The sequence below is a fragment of the Muscardinus avellanarius genome, assembly GCF_963383645.1.
Source record: "Muscardinus avellanarius genome assembly, chromosome: 18".
NCBI lineage: Eukaryota > Metazoa > Chordata > Mammalia > Rodentia > Gliridae > Muscardinus > Muscardinus avellanarius.
The window spans coordinates 21921914-21941988 of NC_137804.1; the positions used below are offsets into that span (position 1 = coordinate 21921914).

The 20075-nt window shown below is 36.0% G+C and overlaps 1 protein-coding gene across 5 annotated transcripts in view; it reads left to right on the forward strand.

The window, feature by feature from the left end:
* The window catches only part of SATB1 (SATB homeobox 1), a gene marked incomplete at both ends in the record, with an annotated part of 74073 nt that overhangs the window by 25200 nt on the left and 28798 nt on the right, over positions 1 to 20075 (forward strand). For 4 of the 5 annotated variants that reach the window (XM_080715830.1, XM_080715831.1, XM_080715832.1 and 1 more), the window contains 3 exons: positions 1292 to 1746; positions 9292 to 9504; positions 18078 to 18233. In XM_080715830.1, coding sequence (XP_080571956.1) covers positions 1292 to 1746; positions 9292 to 9504; positions 18078 to 18233 — 824 coding nt within the window. The remainder of the gene's footprint in view (positions 1 to 1291; positions 1747 to 9291; positions 9505 to 18077; positions 18234 to 20075) is intronic. The other variant, XM_080715834.1, reaches the window with a different exon arrangement.

Here is a 20075-nt window from a genome sequence, read left to right on the forward strand (position 1 = left end):
AGATTCTTTGCCTTTTATAGCTTAGGGCTGTAATGAAGGCCATGCATCATTTTGGGAATAATTGCTTGAATTACTGTTCTCTATGAATGGCCCACTTGGGCTGATATCACTGGTAGAAATTGAAGGTTTCTTCCTCAAGTCTTGGTTATATTTTACATATATCAGTGACTCTAACAATATGATAAATTCCTCTAAATATAAAGCCTACATATTTAGTGAAAAGAGAAATGATGATTAAAATCAAAATAGAGTCTATATATGGGAAGTAGGATGTAAATTTGGAAAGACTTACCTCTTTTACATAGAGCTCTGAGCTCAGCCTTTGCAGTCAAGAGCATCCAACCAGTCTCCTCTTTGTAGCAGCAAAGCATTTGACTTCCTTAGAGCTGACGCTCAGCCAATCCACACGAGGGACCCAGCCAAGGGAGAAGCATTCATTCTGGGTAGGTGGGAATAAATTGCAAAATGGTAGCAGCATCACCATTGTACCAGATTGACTCCCTGCTCCTTCCTTGCAAGGTTATCTTTAGCATCTGGTGATGGTCATAGCTTCTTGAAAAACATTTGGGTCTTAGCACCACTGGGAATGTGGGATTGCTATATAAGAAGTCACTTGTTTCATTCTGAGAAATATTTGCAGATGTACTTTTATTCATGATGCTTAGAGTTAACCAAAAGAAGCCATGTAAGACTCTGCACGATGCTCAGTGTAACACTGTTGATGGGCTCACTGTTATGTCTTTTTAGTAGTCAGTATAGACTACTTCTGTATACTGCTTCATAAAAAATTGAACATCTTTTTTCTTTCATACTATTTGCCTAGATTATTAAAGTTACAATATGTCATGAGAAAATATGTGTAAACTTCTTTTCTCTAGTCGCCTGTTACCATAAGCTTATTTTCTTATTTCAGGTCATTGTTTCTAGATGTCCTTAAGCAAATGATATTCTTCTAGAAGTCATTTTAATAGAAATAGTATTCCTTATAGGGATAGTAAGTGGGAACAAGTAGCAATTTGACCCTAAAAGTAGATTTTTTTTTACCTTAAATATAAACTACGTATAATGGGATCAGGAGCGCTGTCCTACTTTTAGAGTTTGTGGTATTATTCAGAAGGGGAAAACAAAAACTCATCCTGGGGAGTTCCACCTTGAAACTGTCTTGGTTTTATCCATTTTTCTTCCAGTCTTCTGCCTACTCTCTTTTTTAGTTTATTTAGGAATGATCACAAATCTCTATTAGTACACATCATTGTTGGCTAAATTGAATTTTCCTTTGTGTCTTCTTTAGTGGAAATGGATAGTCTTTCTGAACTATCCCAACAAAGCGCCAACCATGTCAATTTTGGCCAGCAGCCCGTCCCAGGGAACACAGCCGAGCAGCCCCCGTCCCCCGCACAGCTCTCCCATGGCAGCCAACCCTCTGTCCGGACCCCTCTTCCAAACCTGCACCCTGGGCTTGTGTCAACGCCTATCAGTCCTCAGTTGGTCAACCAGCAGCTGGTGATGGCGCAGCTGCTGAACCAACAGTATGCCGTGAACAGACTCTTAGCCCAGCAGTCCTTAAATCAACAGTACTTGAACCACCCTCCCCCGGTCAGTAGATCTATGAATAAGCCTTTGGAGCAACAGGTGTCCACCAACACAGAGGTGTCTTCCGAAATCTACCAGTGGGTACGAGATGAACTGAAACGGGCAGGAATCTCCCAGGCAGTATTTGCACGTGTGGCTTTTAACAGAACTCAGGTCAGTTGGTTCTATTTGTCAACAGTTCTGTATACACTTGTTCTCTTTCTCTCCCTCTTTCCCTCCCCCCTTCTCTTTTTTCTTTAATCCCATATGTGCTAATGCTTATTCTTTTACTCTGCTGGCATTTTATCTATCTCTTCCTGTGGTGGTGGTACCTGAATTTTATCATTCCTCCCTATGATATAGCTCCTAGGTCAAGGGAAAATCATGTATAAATAGATCCTAAGTCAAGGGCCTTGAATGAATAAATTAACTATTTTTAAAAACCCTCTAAACTGGCATTACTTATGATCTTATATAAGAGAATCAGAAGATGTTAGTAATAGAAGATTAAGAAAAGTCTTGTGACTTGGTCATCAGCATGAGTGAAATCTTAGCATAGTCTTTTCCTTGCTTCTAAATCTATCCAATTTCAATATATAAATGTGCTTTATTGAAATTTTTCTACAATTTTTTCTGACGTTTTGGAGCTCAATAAAAATGTCTTGCATTTAATTCTTAACATACATTTTGAAATAAAAAAACTAATATGGCTAGTTAACAAAATGTTTCTGATATCTTTGTCTTCTCCTTTATGTCATTTTTAATGTTTTTCTGAACCTCATTCTTGTGACCAAAGATCATACTTTTTTTTTTTCCCTGTAAGAGGCCAGAGAGTAAATATTTTAGGCTTTAAGGGCCTTATAATCTCTGTCACATTGTAGAGTGATAAGCATCCTCAAAGACAAGAAACAAATGGGTGTGGGGTGGTGGAATTCCCATCAAACTATCTGCCCAACTGGCCATGAGGCAGGGTTTGGTTAGCCTGCAGGCTTTAGTTTTGCCTACCTGTTTTTTGAACTTCCAAATGAGATCTGCATATAGTCTTGGTGTTTACACCTTTGTCCTTCTGGGCAAATTCCTGAGAGATATAGAGAGGGAGGTGCTAGAGTGATATAAGTCATAAGATATATTTGAGAAGCCCTAAACAAATTGATTCAACTAAAATGAACAAGAGGCTTTTTCCTTTTGTTTGAAAATTAGTATGATATAGATGGTATTTATTTTTGGTCAAAAATAGACACTCCCCCACACACATCCACTTACCCAACCACCCTATAGCTTTGATTAGATTGAGGACAGGATATATTTTTTTAACTTGTTTTGTTGTTATTTTCTCCTTTCGACTTATTTATTTATTTTGCCTCACTTATACTTTTTAAGTTATTTTGTTTATTACATGATTGATTATAAGAATAAAATTCTGGTAGAAAAATAATCTAGTATTAATTCCTTGTTGGCAGAGTTTTCATACTGAGGAGATCCCAGGTGTGACTTACTTTTGGCTTGCCTTAACCAGATTGGAAGTTAGGAGACCTGACAAAGCCTTTAATTCAGTGTTTGTTTTCAGTTTCCTCATTGTTACTAATATATGTTAATATACATCATTAATATACATCTAGTTTTAAAAGGCACACACATCATTGGTCTGATAAAAGGCCAGTTACACAGGGTTATGTGTCAGGTTAAAATTGTATGGTTTTTACTTTGCTCCATATTTTTGCAGTTTAAAAAATATGTTCATTATTAGATAGTAAACTTAATATGACACCTAAATTCAGTTAGGGGGAGTAATTCTTAAAAAAAATAAAAGGAATGATTGAATCAAATATCATCCCTTTAGATATTTTGCTTTCTGATGGTAGTCTTTATTTGTGTGAATACAATAACTACTAGTAATTCTCAGAAAAAAAGAAGAAAAGAAAAATAGGGCTGTACATAAAAGTCCGATAATGCTTGTTGAATTTGATTAAAAGCCCACAGACAAAGGCAGCATTGACATAGACACAAATTATAGGCATAGATTTACTGATAAGTTTTTAAAATCAAGCAAATAGTTACATCTTCCAGCATTAAGAAGAGTACATTTTATATGGCAAAGAATGCCTGGAGAGGTGAGATGAGGGGAGAGTTCTCACCCATCAGTCTGTTTTTTCTTCGAGGTTATCACATTACATAATTAGGTTATTATTATGAAGAGCTGATCATTTTTTTCTGCCTTTGGTTCTTACACTGAAAAATTTCCCAAATATCTATAGGATTTATTACCAGACGAGAGGTAGAATTTTCTTATATCAAATTAATCTCTTTGTAAAGATAGTTGTCTCTGTGGTTAGTATAAAAAAAAATGACTTTTTTTTCCTGAGGTTAAGAAGTTAATGTATACCTGAAATATCTTCACACTGATGCTTCTTTTTGAGTAGCCAATTTAGAAAAAAAAAATCATTAACAAAATCTATTTGGAGTCCTGAGTTATAAAGGAGTTTGGTTTTTAAACCTTTATGTATTGGTAATCGGTACACCTTAGTAGAAGTAGTTGCTGGACGCTATTTGGTTTAAGTCGGAATGATATATATATATATATGTCTTCACTGGTGAAGAACTAGCTTTTGCACGCACAAGCATGTATGTATTTTCAGCAGTCATACTTAAAAATCACACACACGCTTACATGCGCACAGCTGCATTTATTTTAGTGATTATACATTCATATGAATGCATGTAGTGTGTTTATTTCAAAGTGTATGCATTTCAATAAAAGCAGGTGCAGAGTGAAAGTATGGTGTGAGTCTGGCGTACGAAAATACACATGCTAATGCATATGTATAGACAAGGAGCTGTGCAGAGTTAAGTCACACATCACACATTTTTGTGCACTTACTACAATGTGCAATTCCAACTCCAAGTTAAAAAATTTTTGTAAAATATGTACACGAAAATGCAGAGGTATCTGGTTGAATGAAGACAGTGCACCCTATACACATTATTTTAAAACATCAATGTAATAACATGGTTATGACTTGGGAACTATTTTAGTCATTGACAGCTCTTGAATAACTTTCATATCTTGGATTTCGTGTTTCAACTCTTAATTGAGAATTTTTTAATCATCCTGCGAGGGTTTCTGAGATTGAAACATAATCCTCTTTTAAGACTTTCACACATGAAATTTTTTTCTAAAAGCCTACCTTTTCTGAAAATCTCTGGTGAAATTTATATAAGTACTTGTTTTTAGGAATCCTCCCCTTTCTGAATTGATGGGCATATGTTCTTTAATTACTATTGAGGATACTGGCTTTTAGCATATGTCATTTATTCAGTTATGTCTACGTGGTGCCTTTTTAATGGAAACCTATAGCTAAAAGTAATTGCCGGAACTTCTGGATTTATAATTTTCAATTAACCTTTCTATCATATTGCTATTTAAAGGTTGTGATATAAGAAAATATATTCTTAAATATTATGTCTTTAAAAAAAAAACCCAGAGTTTAACTCTGATCCCACTCCAGCCTTTCCCTCTCTTTCTCCCTCCCTTCTCTTGTCTTTGGCACGCTTTATTTTCCAGTAAAATAAAGAATGAAGATGGATTATTCAAAATTGATAACAGTAATGGACCATCATGTAATGTTTTATTGAATTTGACTTCTGTAAATTAGGTGATGGAGAGAAATTTGCCTGCTTAAGTTTAACAGAAATTGCTACTGTGTTCCTATAATTCTTCACAGTGTAATTGAAGAAAAGTCCACTATCCATATCACGATTGAATAAAAGGTAAAAAGGTGCTATTACCCCAATGTGACAGCTCTTGATTAGCCTACCAAAGGACAGAGATAAATGCATCTACTTATAACTTACTTGGCAGGAGTCCAGGAGTAGGCGGAGTTTGAAAATAGTCACCTGGACATGTGGTTAAAAATTCTCCGAACATCAGAGGCAGGTAGCCTGGAAGAATATTCTGTGTATTTTCTTTTTAGGAGAGAGGTTTTGCCAAATCATATTTTCTTTCTGAGGGCTTTGAAGTTCCATCACGCTGATAAAATCTATTTGAATCAGTGATTATGTTCAAAGAGGAGACAAACGGGAGGCCAGACAGACTTTTTGTTCAGATTTGCAGTCTCTTTTACTTATCTGTGATTTTAAAGAATTCATAATTAGCTTTTGGAAGTACTGATAATAATTATTGAAGGTTTTTTTTTTACAATACTAATGAATTTTACTTGTAATAACTTGTAAACTCTTAATTGAAATGTGAAAAAGGTTTAGAAATTCATCAGTAAAATCATTCTGTCATTGAAAAAAAAATTGGGATTTTTACTTTACATTAATGACAATGCAGAATAATTTTATGTTTTCATATAGATAGCACACTTTTAATTATTTTTAATATTGAAAGTTCCATTGAACTTTACATTTCCAGTAAAATTAATACTCATGAGGTTCTGGTAACTTCCTGCCTAACCTACAAGTTCCTAGTCTAATGTAGTTCAACCAATTTATTGAGCACCTATCATATACAATATTGATGTTTTATTTAAGCCTGATGTCTCAGCATATTCTCTGCTATAACTAGTAAGGTACATTACAGCCTTGCATTCCTACATTTTTTTGTATGGAGAATGATTTTTGATAAGATCTGTTAACCATAGGAATTGTTACAGATGACTTGGTCTAACTTGGCAAGCTCTGTACTCTTATTTTCAACTATAGAAAATGGGAAATGTGGGCGATCTAACATCTTTAATCTGTAGATGCAGCTTTTCAAATAATAATAACCTGAGCATGACCACAACATGCATTCCTTTCTCTGGGCTCTGATAGTAGTGATATCGCACCCTGAATTATTCTAAAGGGATGTGATTTTTGTGTGTGTGTATGTGTGTGTAATTAACACTAATCAAATGTTTTCTCACAATATTTTCAAGCATTTCCACCAGGGGGCACTCCCCTCATTGAAAGTTCTGGGCCAAAAGGAAAAAAAAAAAAAAAAAAGGTTTTAAAACACAGGAGATTGTCTACACTGGCCAGTTTAGAGCTCTTTGAGAGTTGCAGGGTTTGAAACATTGCTTCAGACCATCAACATGTTCTAAGCAGAAAAAATGCACCTGTTCTAGTAGGACAGTTAATTTAAGTAGAAATAAAACGCTTTGCCCTTGCATTACTTGTATGCTTAAATGGGAAGGTATGCTAGTGTCAGAATACGGACAGTATGTAGACAGCTTCTAAATCATCTCCCAAGAGACGTGGCATCTTCCACAGAGCCACAGCAGGGAGACTCTCGCATGTTAGATGGGGGTTTGAAGAGAAAATAATACTGTGTATTTTTTCTTGGGTTTGATTTTCTCTGCTGCTGCAGGATATACTTTTTTTGATAGAAATATGTGATATATTACTTGATTATTTAAGATTTTAAAAACACCTAATTTCAAGCTTCCTAAGTATAAAAACATCCTAAATAATTATGGAATATCTTTTGCCCTAATCTATTTTTTTTAATTACTGAGCAACTGATATAAACATCTCAGAGAGTGCTGCACAACTTTTAATGGAAGGCCCACCTTACCTGCTAATAATTGCCATTAGAATTTACCCAGAACTAGCATATCTTTTTTCTGTTCCTATCACCCGTTTGCAATTTTTTTTTCTTTTTGTGGTCTTTATACACATAAATAACCTAATAAATAGCAAACACTTTAATTGGTGGCATTGTTTTGGAATGACAAAAATGAATATTCTACCCAAAGAATTTATAACATATATAACATACACACACACAATATATATATATATATATATATATATATATATATATATATATATATATACACTGAATGTTTGCATCTATCTCCGTTTCTGTCTCATTGATATGTATTTCTTTGCCAAGTACATTCTAATACATAATATTTGTTCGGGAGGGGTGGCAGGCAAGGGCTGTTTTATTGTACCTATTTTCAGACTTTTTTTCCTTGGTGACCTGCATGTTTGGGTTTCAGTATGACACATCAAATACACAGTCAATCTAATTAGTTGACCCTGTGCAAATAGCTGAATGATTGACTGCCTGTTTGTCTAAATTTTAGTTAAATGGACTCGCTCTTTTGCCCTGATGTAGACACAGTTGCAGCATTCGTTAGTATGAATAAAAGGACATATGTCCTTCTTTCTTCAGTCACATCTCAGGATGAAACTGCAAATTCAGGTCTAATTTCTGGGCTTTGGTTGTTACAGACCAAATGAGAGGTTTCTTTAAAATTGATTCTCAAGCCCCCAAGGTCTGTTGGGAAGTTCTTTATTATACCAGCTTATAAATTATTTTACAAGTGGACTGTGCTTTGATACGCTCTGCACTGAACTGTTATATTTAGGCAGCCTGGTACATTATCATGAGGAATTGTGACCAAAACCCAGTTTGCACTTTTAGGAAACCATGGGAAAAAAATTTACCCCAAATTCTAAATGTTATAAGCTTGGAACTTCCTTGTTTAGACAAGAGACTTCAAATTCCCTCACTCATAGGTATCCTTTCACCATTTCTGCAAGGCTAAGGGAAAATAGATTTGCAAATTATATAGAAATCTTGACCCAATTTTATTGTCAGATTGCAAGAACCTGAGCCTTTAGCTAAGTGATGAAAACGAGTACATCTTGATATTCTAGGCATTGCTGCATGTACAACACTCAGCTGCTCAGTCCTGATAAAATGGTCAGAAAAATTTTCCAAATACTTGTATATTCTCCCTTAAATAAATTGGGGAAAAAACCACCCATTTTTAAGTGTTTTTCCAAAAGTTTGTTTTTTTTTAAGTTGAAAAATAATGCTTTATTATATGGGGAAGAGAGAGACTTTATAGGAATTTTCTAATGGTTTGCAAATTTATTCCCTTTACTAGTAATTATATTTATTTTCTAAGAAATTTGAGTACTACAGAATTTGATAACCCTTTTCCTGTGCTAATGGTGATTTTTTTTTTTTTTTGCACTGTGGAATAGTGGTTGTATATTTCAGATTTTTTCATGGTTCATGAAGTTCAAGATTTCACCCTGTTTCCTAGCGGTATGCTGTAGCAAGATTGTATTTGGAATCACTTGGGATAGTCTGTGGCTTCCTTTAAATGGCAAATTGAAGGGGCTTTCTGTCATTTACTTTGATAATTTGGCGATTGAGGTATAACTTGCATATTACATTAAGGAATAACTTGCAGTATTGTTTGGGAAAATATAGCATGAATCTTGGATAATGCTTTAGTGACTTTTTTCCTGTTATGTTGCAGTTCATTTTTTAGTGTTTTCTTTAAAAGTTCTTACTGCCCTGGAAATGGCTTTGCATCTTTACATACTGAGCTGCTGGCATGCCTTTGCCTTTGTCAGGGCAGCTTGAGAACGCTACAGCTCAATGCTATTGTAGTAGGAGAATTTCATTTATTCTTAACTTCCCTAGATCAACTCTCTGTGAAAGATTTCATGGCAAGTTAAGCTCCTCAAAAGAAGGAGACCAATTAGGCAGTTTCAGTTTATGTTATATGTAAAGCAGATGCTTAATAAAATTAAGAATACAATTGAGGCTCTCTTCTCCACCACTTCAATTGTTGGTAATATATTCTTCTGCAGATTTAATGCCTCTGACTGTTCACTTTCCAAACAGAGTGGAGGAGGGGAGGGGGAGGATCACTGCTGGCAGGAGGGAGCACGGGAGCAGGCTCACCCTCTGCCTTTCGTCCTCTACAGGGCTTGCTTTCAGAAATCCTCCGCAAGGAAGAGGACCCCAAGACTGCATCCCAGTCTTTGCTGGTAAACCTTCGGGCGATGCAGAATTTCTTGCAGTTACCAGAAGCTGAAAGAGACCGGATATACCAGGATGAAAGAGAAAGGAGCTTGAACGCTGCCTCGGCCATGGGTCCTGCCCCTCTGATAAGCACACCGCCCAGCCGCCCTCCCCAGGTGCCGTATCTCTCCCTTCCTTGCTACTCTTCTCTCTTTCCAGCCTCCTCCTTTTTTTCTTTAATTCTGTTTATTCATTCGTTTACTTCTTTATTTATTCGTGGTACTAGGGATTGAACCCAGGGACCTTCTATCTCCAAGCTATACCCCCAGCCCTATTTTATTTTTGTTTTGAACAGGTTCTCATAGGTTGCTGAGAGTCCCACTGTGACATTGCTGAGGCTGTCCTCAAACTTACAATGAGCCTCATACCTGAGGGTGTCCCCCACTGCGTCTGACTCTTTTTATTTTTTTTAATGCATCAGGAAAAATCTCAACAAGAAATTTGATGGATAGATAGATAGATACATACATACATACATATTTTCAAAAATCTCAGAGTGCTTGAGGAGAATTTGGTCCCAAATTACTAATTCTCATTTGAAAACAAACTCCTAATCACATAGAGGGAAGAAAATGGCTTGTTTTGCTCCATTCTTTGGGTTCTTTAGGGGTGTAAGGAGGGTGTAAGTGGAATATTTGCCTCTACTATTATTATTAAGTAAAGAAGTATTTTAAACTTAATAGAAAAATAAAAAGAATAAAGTCAGTTTTAGCCCTACCAGTTTTAGAACTGCCATTTGAATAGTAAATAAATAAAAATAAATAAGTAATTCCATTTGTATTTATGCTTTCCAATACGAACTGCAGCTGGTACCAATTACACATCATCTCATTTGTAATCTTTCATAATTAAGTTTAATACAGTCCTTGAAGGCAGCTTTAAATGAGGCTGATAAGGAATTCCATCTATATTCCCAGAAATGGGCACATTTTCAGTTTCTCCCAATTTTTTTTTTTTTTTTTTTTTTTTTTTTTTACTTTTAAGAAAGAAAAAAAATCACCTTTCAGGTAACTGTGTAGGTATGTTTGTATTGCTAGTTTTGAAGTCAAGTTTAAAAAGTAGCCGTATAACTATTAAGCAAATTCAAGAAAGGATTTTTAGTACAAACTATTAGATAAAAGTGTGATAGTTGATTAGACTTAAAATACTACAAGCAAATGTATTTTCAAAACATTTAAAAGGTGGCATATACAGTTCTTAAAGTCAACTCAAAGTGGATAAAAATTGAATATGGAACACAGATTCTAAATATTCATATAACATAATATAAAGAAATATGTTGAAGTTAATTATTTCATCAATAGTTAAAAAAATCAAATATAGTAATCTAGAAAAAAAAACACTAAAGAATAAAACTGCTTTGTATAGCATTTGTGTAGATTCCATAAATGAGGAAAAGATAATATCCAGTTACTTGTCAAGGGTCTTAAATTGTTTATTATAATGTTACAGAGTAGTTATTGTTTAGAAATGTCACAAAATTTCATTTTCTCCCATTTGATTGAACGGAAATCTGCCTGGTCTTCATGTCTGTAGGAGCAGACTATAAGGAGGTCCTTGTTGTAAGTCCTGTTCTCTAGGGGAGAGTGGCAGCTGCCTCCTTACCTACCTGCCCACACAGCAACTGAGTTTTTGTAAAGCCCCTACAAGATATTTCCTAAGATGAAGCATGAAGAGTTTTTCATAAACACGTATCATTGTGCAACAGGGACTAAGTAAACTTATTTTGCTGTGAACTTGGTTGAACAGTTGATGTGTAGTATGTAGTGTGAGCACAGGTACCAGCTTTAGTTTTGTTCCTGTATTCCTTACTGATGGGAAGAGGGTTATTTTGCTCATCATTTCATCTGCAGTGTTAATACAAGAATGGCTTGCTTAAGACCAATATGAACTTCAATACTAAGCATCTTTCCCTCTTAATCTGCACACATATTTGGCTTAGTGGCCCCTAGATGCAGCTTTTTCTCTTAATTTTTCTAGGATTTTGAAGGTTTTAGTTGTTTTCCAAATGTGACTATGCCATAGTTGTTTGTTAAGGTTTTCTTTAGCCAGAGTTACACTAATTCTTATCAAGTGATGTATTTTTATGTACTCTTAAGACATTATTGGGTAGCCTTCCTTTGTATTTGTACAAAGATATCTGCTATGATAAGTTGCGATAGAAAAACATATCTAATTTATTTTGGTTTGAATTACTGACTATCCAGTTGAGCTACCCATAGTTGTATTTGTTCTCATGAGGAGTTGAAGCTGGGCATGGTAGCATGACCTTATAATCCCAGTACTTGGGAGCCTGAGACAGAAGGATCACAGGTTCAAGACCCGTCTCAGTAACTTAGCAAGACCATCAGCAACTTGGGGTTGCCCTGTTTCCAAATAAAAATTTTTAAAAAGCTGGGGGTGTAGCTCAGAGATAAACTGCACCTGGGTTCAATCCCCAATACCAAAAATAAGTAATAAAAAGGGGTTGAGATTAAATCCTTAGCAGACTCATGGTGAAACTCAAAGAAATGTTTCTATTAATACAACATTAACAGCCATCTAACCAAATTTTGAAATGATTACCTGCTATATGTGCGTAATGTATTATTTTATTTCATGGCTATAGCGTAAATCTCTAAAGTATCTTACTTGTTTCATGGGGAATTCTGTATTTAGTTAGTTAGTTAGTTAGTTAGTTAGTTTTGGTGGTACTGGGGTTCCTGGAAACCCTTCTACCTCCAGGCTACACTCCCAGACCTATTTTTATATTTTTATTTGGAAACAGGGTCTCTTAAGTCAGCGTGGCTGGCTTTGAAGCTGCGCGATCCTCCTGTCTCCACCTCCCAAGTGCGGGGATTATTAGTGTGCGCCACCACACCCAGCCATGGGGAATTCTTTTGCATTATTTAATATTATTATTATGAAACTCAGTATCAATTTATTCACATTTTACCCTTTTAACAGTGATTCAATGAATTAAATTTTCTTGATACTTGAACTATTGCTGCAAAATAAGTATTTCAGATTTAGGAAACAAACAAACAAACATGCTATAGAGCATTGAATTAGTACCATTTTGCATTAGAGTTGAAATCATATTCTTAAATTGGAACCAACTCCCCACACAAGTTGTTTTATGATATGTGATTACAAATGACTGTAATGGAGGGGGAAAATGGAGGAAACCACAGATACACAGACTGCAAAATTTTGCCTTCTTTAACTTTTTATTTTGTGTAAAACCACCGTGCATTTCCTCTCTCCCCAAAGGAAGAGATGTGAAACTCATATACCTTGGGGTTGAGTTAGACCTGAACTCTGATTTCTTTCTAAAGAATTACGGTTTAAAGACAGAAGGCCCATAGTGTCCCAGGGAAGATGCGGCCCACCTTTGGGCCTGAGAAGCTGGATTTCCTTTGTGACTCTCTTTAGAGTGTAGGTCACACCTATGTACCTATTTTGAAATGCCTCTGGGGCATACAAGACCTAACACCTAAATGACTGAGATCCTTGGATTCGAAGTCATCTTCAGGTAGGGACCTCTCCAGCATGGGGGGCTCCAGGTATAGTTCCTAGAAGGACCTCAGGTGGGAGGCTTAGGAAACAAAGCTCTGGGCTGTTGCAGCTGAGGTTTGATGTCTGCTTTGCAGTCATTCCCCTGATTTCCAGTAGGGGCCCTGTGCCATGGGGTAGCAAGCTGTGGGCCACACCTATTTGCTGAAAGCGTGTATTTTTATCACTTACATGTTCTAATTCAGTAAGAGTACCTTGCACTTGATAATGGTTTACAGTTTTCTAAGCACTTTCATCTACGTTAATTTGCTGAATCTTCATACTTTTTGCTAAGAAAAGAATGAAAACCTAAGTGTAAGGCTTAAGTTTCCAAACCCCCTGAGTATGTTGCTTTCTTCTACCTGAAGTCACCACCTCTGAATACAAACAGAACTATCTTAGAAAGGGGCAAATGAAACTTTAGGAATTTTCCTGTTTGTCACAGAGGATGGGAAATTGTATTGTTATACTAGGAAGAGAGAACACTGTCATGATAAAATAAATGAAACATTTGACAAACACCCAGTTGGGAGGACTTTAGTCAGTGGTATTGCTGTGATTATGGAGAAAATACTCCTTTCAAACTTAGGTCATAAGAAAATCTCTGGAACCCAATCTTGTCAAAGCTTTCTGGTTTTAAAGGTTTTTTTTTTTTTTTTTTTTTTTTTTCTGACCACACATTTAATTTTCTTACTGAGTTCATTAGAGGAATTTTATTAATAATGGCTAGAGATTATTTTTTGAAATGATTCGTCCTGCAGAACAGATCATTTGTGAGGTTATTGCTACCTTAGATATATGCTTCTTCTGGTTTTATTTGTTTAATTTTATGTATGTGATTTTTGGAGTTACATTAATTTTGTAACTTTGGATTCCATGAGGACTATTTGAAAGCATATAATTATCAAGTTAAAACTTATACATGAATCATACAATTCCTTCTTTCATTTTTTATATCTCTGTGCAATTCTTTAGTTTCTTCTTAGTAAGGTATGATATTTTATATCCATGCTTTAGAAAATGTTCAAATTTCATATAAGGAATATATAATTAATCTGGCTGCTGTACTGTTCCATCTCTTTTTAACAAATCCCTCTATGCTATAGTAAACATAAGCTCATCTTGACTCAGGTTCAGTTACAGGCACAAACTTAACACATGATCAAAGTTTTGTTATGGGTCCCTTGGAAACATTATTTTAAAATCGTATGTGCTTGTAAAATATTTCCTATCAATAGCTAAAAGACTTTTTAAAAGCTAAAAGACTTCTAAAAGAAAACAAATAGAGGAAGTAGCTAATTTAGTTCTTGCAAAAGAAAGAAAGGTCTAAAGAGGTCAAGCTATGGCACTGAAGAGAGTGTAAATTTATACAAATCTAAAAAACAGAGTTTTCTGTCACTAGTAAGCATGCCACAGAATAACAGACTTCGTATACAGTATTACTAAGAAAACATTTATAGAGAATTCTTTGGAAAAGACTCAGATTGGGTTTTTAATAATAATTACAAAACCATCTGCTTCTAAAACTTAGATGTGACCACCAAAAACAAAAATAAGTTGAAAAGTAGCCACCATAAAACAAACACACAGGTCTAACATGTCTTAATAAGTAAGAATTTTCCTGAGGAAGGAATGGCCATACACAGCACAAACTCTGTGTAACTCGGTGGCCTGTAAGCTACACACTAGCGCCAGCCACAGTTACAATTTCAGCCTTGAGCCATGGACAAATTATTTAACCTCTTTCTAATGACAGAAATATTTTTTCAGTTTCAAAATGGGGTGAGTCTAGTTCTCCATTGGGCTGTTGTGTAGGTTAAGAAGTTAATATATGTTAACAGAGAATGCCCTGCACATAATAACCAGCTAATAAATGTCAGCTTTTATTATGATAATTATTAAAAGTCCATAAAAGTTTAATTTTGTGCACGTGAGAGCTAAGTGCTCGCAGGCGGCTCCTCATGCATCAAAGAGGAGTCGCACATTCACCACTCAAGACCAAAGGAGAGTTTACTTGGTGCAACCTGACAGTATGATTTGATGCAGTCAGCAATCCATGAAGAAGCAAAGTAGGATTTTCATGGAAAATTTGTGTTTTATTGCACAAATTTAGTCAAATGAAAAGCAGACACTGGCGCGGCACCCTATCTCCACAGGGGGAGGTAAATAGTAGAAGCTCCCTATTTTTTTTTTTTTTTGGTGGTACTGAGGTTCCTGGAAACCCTTCTACCTCCGGGCTACACTCCCAGACACCCATTTTTTATATTTTTGTTTGGAAACAGGGTCTCTTAAACCAGAGAGGCTGGCTTTGAACCTGCACGATCCTCCTGTCTCCGCCTCCGTGCGCCACCATGCCCGCCCGGCAGAAGCTCCCATTCTTAAGTGCTTCCCTGGCGCCGTGCTAATAATGGAGTAGAACACCTTGCCTTGATAAAAGCTATTCACAAGACAACTGCATTTATTTCACCTCCTGTGCTCTTTGCCGAGAAGAGCCAAAGAGTAGTTTGTTTTGCCTGAAATGAACTACTTTATGAATTTTAATGTGTGATATAATATTAAAAGCTAAACCAGGATTAAAGATGATTTTTTTGTACTAAGCTAAAATAGTACTTAGTAGAGTGAGGTATAAAAGATTTTTGTTTCCATTTTTACCTGGGGGAAAATTCAGCTTTTATATTTTGAAAAGCTGTCCAAGTCAGTTCCCCTTAAGCAAAGAGCTGGTGTTTTGGGGGGGAAAATATGTGATTCCAGAATTCTAATAGCTTATCTATGATAAGATGTGTATCCGGGCCAGAAAGATGGTTTGAAGAGCTCTTCTAAATATTTTTAAATGAATAATATATTTTCTAATTTCATATTTTTAAAGTTTTGTCCACAGAGTTTTTTTTTTTTTTTAATGTTTCATGTATGCCTGTTTTCCACTTTTGTTTTGATGGGGTTGGCGTCTAGGAAATGATTATTTGATGTCTTATGATACAGAGATATCTTGCCTTTTGGTCCGAGGTGTAACTGCTTTATATATAAAAAAGAAATAACCAAAGAAATTTTTAGAAATGGAATCGTAGGGATGAAACAAATGATTATAGCCTAACTCAGAGATAAATTGTCAAATGTAAGTTTTACAAAAGAATGAAAATTATTTTAAAAACACACCAGACCGAAATACCAAGCTTCCAAAGCTTGCGCTCTTAACTATTGCTAAGTAGATGGCTGCTAAGGAACTGTTTCTTCCTAGGCACCGGACTTCATGTCCCCATTTCCATAACATTCAATTTTCAAAGCGATTGAAATGGCTTTTCTTTTCCCTTTCATTTAAGCTGTGAGAAAAATAGGTATTAAAAGGGACCCCATGGGGTGCTCAAATCTATCCCTCTGCCTCAAAGCAAGACCACCCCAGAGCAAAGTTTCAAATCTCACCAAAGCAACTTTGTGGGCAATTTATGGTAATGTGTTAACTCTTCTGGCTCCTGAAGTGGTATTTAGCAGATTATTGCTTCAAAGCCCTGTGTGCTTTCTTAGTGGCTCCAGTGACTAGTTCACCTCTGTGAGTGCCCTAGCTTTCTGAAGGACCAGCACCGGAAAGGGAAACCTGGAGATCTAGCTTGGACTCTTGATGTTCTTCTCCAGGTGATAGTTAAGGAAGACCAAGAGGCCCAGCTAGTGGGCCACCTGCCCTGCCTCGCCTGCTGCGTCCTCTGAGCCTGCCAGTTCACAGCCTTATTCTTTCTAGACATGGAGGAGTAATGTCATGGTGGAAGAGCCTGTCTCTCAAGATGAACAAATGGTGAATTATTTTTGCAAACAGGCGAGAAGTTCAGAAGTTACATTTCAGATGAGGACATAGATTAACTTTGAGAATTGAATTTTCTGAGGTCACCTCTGGTTCTCTTTTCATGCCAGATATTTTGAGGGTTGAGTAGAAGAAATGTGGAATGCTTGCAGGTTGACTAGAGGCGTGGCTTTCTAATGCCAAGAAAGCCATTTGTTGATTCTGTAGTGTGCCTCATTTTCTGTTGTTCATAGTTGACGTGAGCATTTGCACAAGTTGATAAGGCTGTCTGTAGAGAACAGGTACCTGGATTCTGTAAAAGACCCTAAGAAATAAGGTCCTTAATGGGTCATTTTGCTGAGATCAGCGTGGTCTTCTATCTTTCAGAACTCTGCCCTTACATTTTCATCAGTTTCCCAGTAAAAAATCAGCTGCATCGTTCATATGTAAATTTTCAAGGCTGGTTCACATAACTGCATAATAATTAAATTTGGAGTTTAAAAATAACAGTACTACCAATAAGTTTTGAGGTTTAAATTCAATTTGCGCCCCCCCACCAAATTTTATTGTCAGAGCTCTATCGGTACTAATTTTTCATTGGCACTAATATATTTGTAAAATCACTGATTATATATTTTGCATAATTTACAGGAATGTTCTATCAAATGTTGTGAAACATTTTCTTTTTGTCTGATTCCACAAGTTAAAAGGAAATAGTTATATACAAGGGTGCCAGGAAAAGATGAAATAATTATATAGAACAGCTTGGACATGCACGTGTAAAATGCAACCAGCCTTTATGATAATTAAGCAAGGCACTCTACCTGTTTCATGGATGGATAGAAGATTAAAATACGCAGTTCTGTAAATGGCTTTGTTATGGAAGATTTTTAAAATGAAACATAAGAGGAAACGACACAAAAAAGAGTCTAAAATTAAAAAGGCCATCATATATAATAGCTATTAGTGATGCAATTGTCTATTAGGCACTGGGCACCCAGTGAAGATAGAGCACCGTGCATTATGATTTTAATTGTGAATTTCCTTTGTTAGGATAGCAATGGAAGGTAATTGGGAGACAATTAGTTTAGGGTTTTTCAAGTCTTTGGAACTATTCTGTTTTCCAGCAAAGTTACTTTATGGCATTATAATTCCTGGATGTCAGCTGGCCGTTGCTGTCACATTACCGATGCAATCACCTGTGACAATGTGACTTCCTTAACTTACGCAATCTGATCTCGGGGCAGTAACTAACGTCGAATGGCTGCACTGTTGACCACCTTGATCATAATGGAGCAACAGTGTCCAGTTTGGATGCTGAGCCTGAGACACTTCAAAACAATTTGGCCAATGAAAAATGACAGCCATGTTCGAAATGTTTTGTAGGTGAAAACAGCTACTATTGCCACGGAGAGGAATGGGAAACCGGAGAACAATACCATGAACATTAATGCTTCCATTTATGATGAGATTCAGCAGGAAATGAAGCGCGCTAAAGTGTCCCAAGCGCTCTTTGCAAAGGTTGCGGCCACCAAAAGCCAGGTAAGAGCCTGTGTTAGGTCTTGAAAACGCTTACCTGTGGTGCCTATAGGATGGCCATTAGCAGAGGTGTCTGTTTTCAACATGAACTTGCATCGCTGAGTGGTCACAATCTTCGGAGTATGTCTAGAGCTCTGAGATGGAACAACGCTTAGATTGAGGTTAGAGGTGCTTGATTTTATTCCCCCCACCAGCCCCTTCTACACCAAGGATTACCCCGTCACTCCCCGAGTCAGTTTACAGTTGCTTGCAGAGGAAGAATATCCTACTGCAGAGAAAGTTTCTTGGTTTAGGTTATTGTAGTAGAATAATTAAATTACTGTTGTTGTATTATTACTTCAATGACCTTGATTTTCATTCTAAAATACTACAAAAATTATGCAGTTTCTTCTATTCCAACTCAGCTCTTTACAACTATTAGGTATACTGTACACACATCTCTTTGCATATTAATGATTTTGGTTTTTCTGTAGATGTCCATAAGATACACAATTTGAATTACAATTAGAAAACTTGTCCAACTCTGATGAATTGCACCCAAATAGACTTTAATGGGAAGAGTCGCAAAGCTCTACAAAATAAGATTAAAACAAAAGATAATGCAGCCTCTTATCAGTATAATTGTCATAGATTGATACTTTTTGTTCATCAAAAGTAGAATTATCTGTAAGAAAGAATTCACAATTATCTATAAATCCTTCTCCAAAGCCAAGAGTACTTTTCAAAGGACCAGGAGAAAAATAAACTCTCTTTTTCTTCGAAAAGGATTTGATAACACCATCAAGGTGAGATTTAGAGACAGTGAAGGGCTCCAGGTGAGATTTAAACAACTTTGAAATTCTACACACATATATTTTCACTATCACTAATGAATCCTCTTTTATATAATATCCTGACTCTTTGTCAAATTTTGATAAAATACAGAATCCTGGGAATATTTACAACACTACATGTTCATCATACCATTACCTTTTTGGCTTTTCCTAAAATTTACTCTGTCAACATCAATAGTGGTACTTAATGGGAGTTTTGCTTTAGGAAAATGTTGTTCTTGGTTAAGTTATAGGCTGGTTGAAACACTTAAGGGATATCTTGGAAATGTTATATAAAAATGATTAAACTCAAGCTGTGGACTGTAAAAATTATAGCTTTATAGGCCACATGCCTGCCTACCCTTCAATCACTGTCAAAGTGATAATTTCTACAATAATATGTTTCTTTTATTGTGAGATTCTAAACATCAAGTGCTGTTTAAACATTAAACTGAATTGTTTATGTTAGTGCTGCACTCAGCGTGTCATGCATCAGGCCACCGTAATCTCTCATGGAATGTAAAATTCTGTCATGAATCATGGCTTGTATATCGGAAATTACTGTAATTTTGATTGGAAATTACAGGGCTCTTGAAATGTTTCTAATTATGATAGAATGTTCGAGCCGCTTCAAACCTGTGTGCTTCTTGAGATATCTTCATTTACACGCCAAGACTATGCATTAAAGAGAAATATCCTCTTCCCACTTTCTCCATCTACCCTGTGCATTTTTCTGTTGACTGTTTAGCCTAATTATGATGAGGATCTCTTATTTAAATATATATTATCTTGCCTTTCTTTCTGATCATCTTTTTTTTTTCCCCCCCTGACCTATCTAATTACCAGGAATAACAGACTACATTCTGACAAGGGCCAAGCACTTTACCCAGGATCTCCAAAGTGGAGAGACTAGACATGCATTATTATAATCAGGTCGGCCTTAAACCAACACAGATAATATTAAATCTTTTCTAAGTGTATCGCTTAGTCCTTGTCATCTGTCACTGAATTAAGTCACGTACTCCCCCCCCCC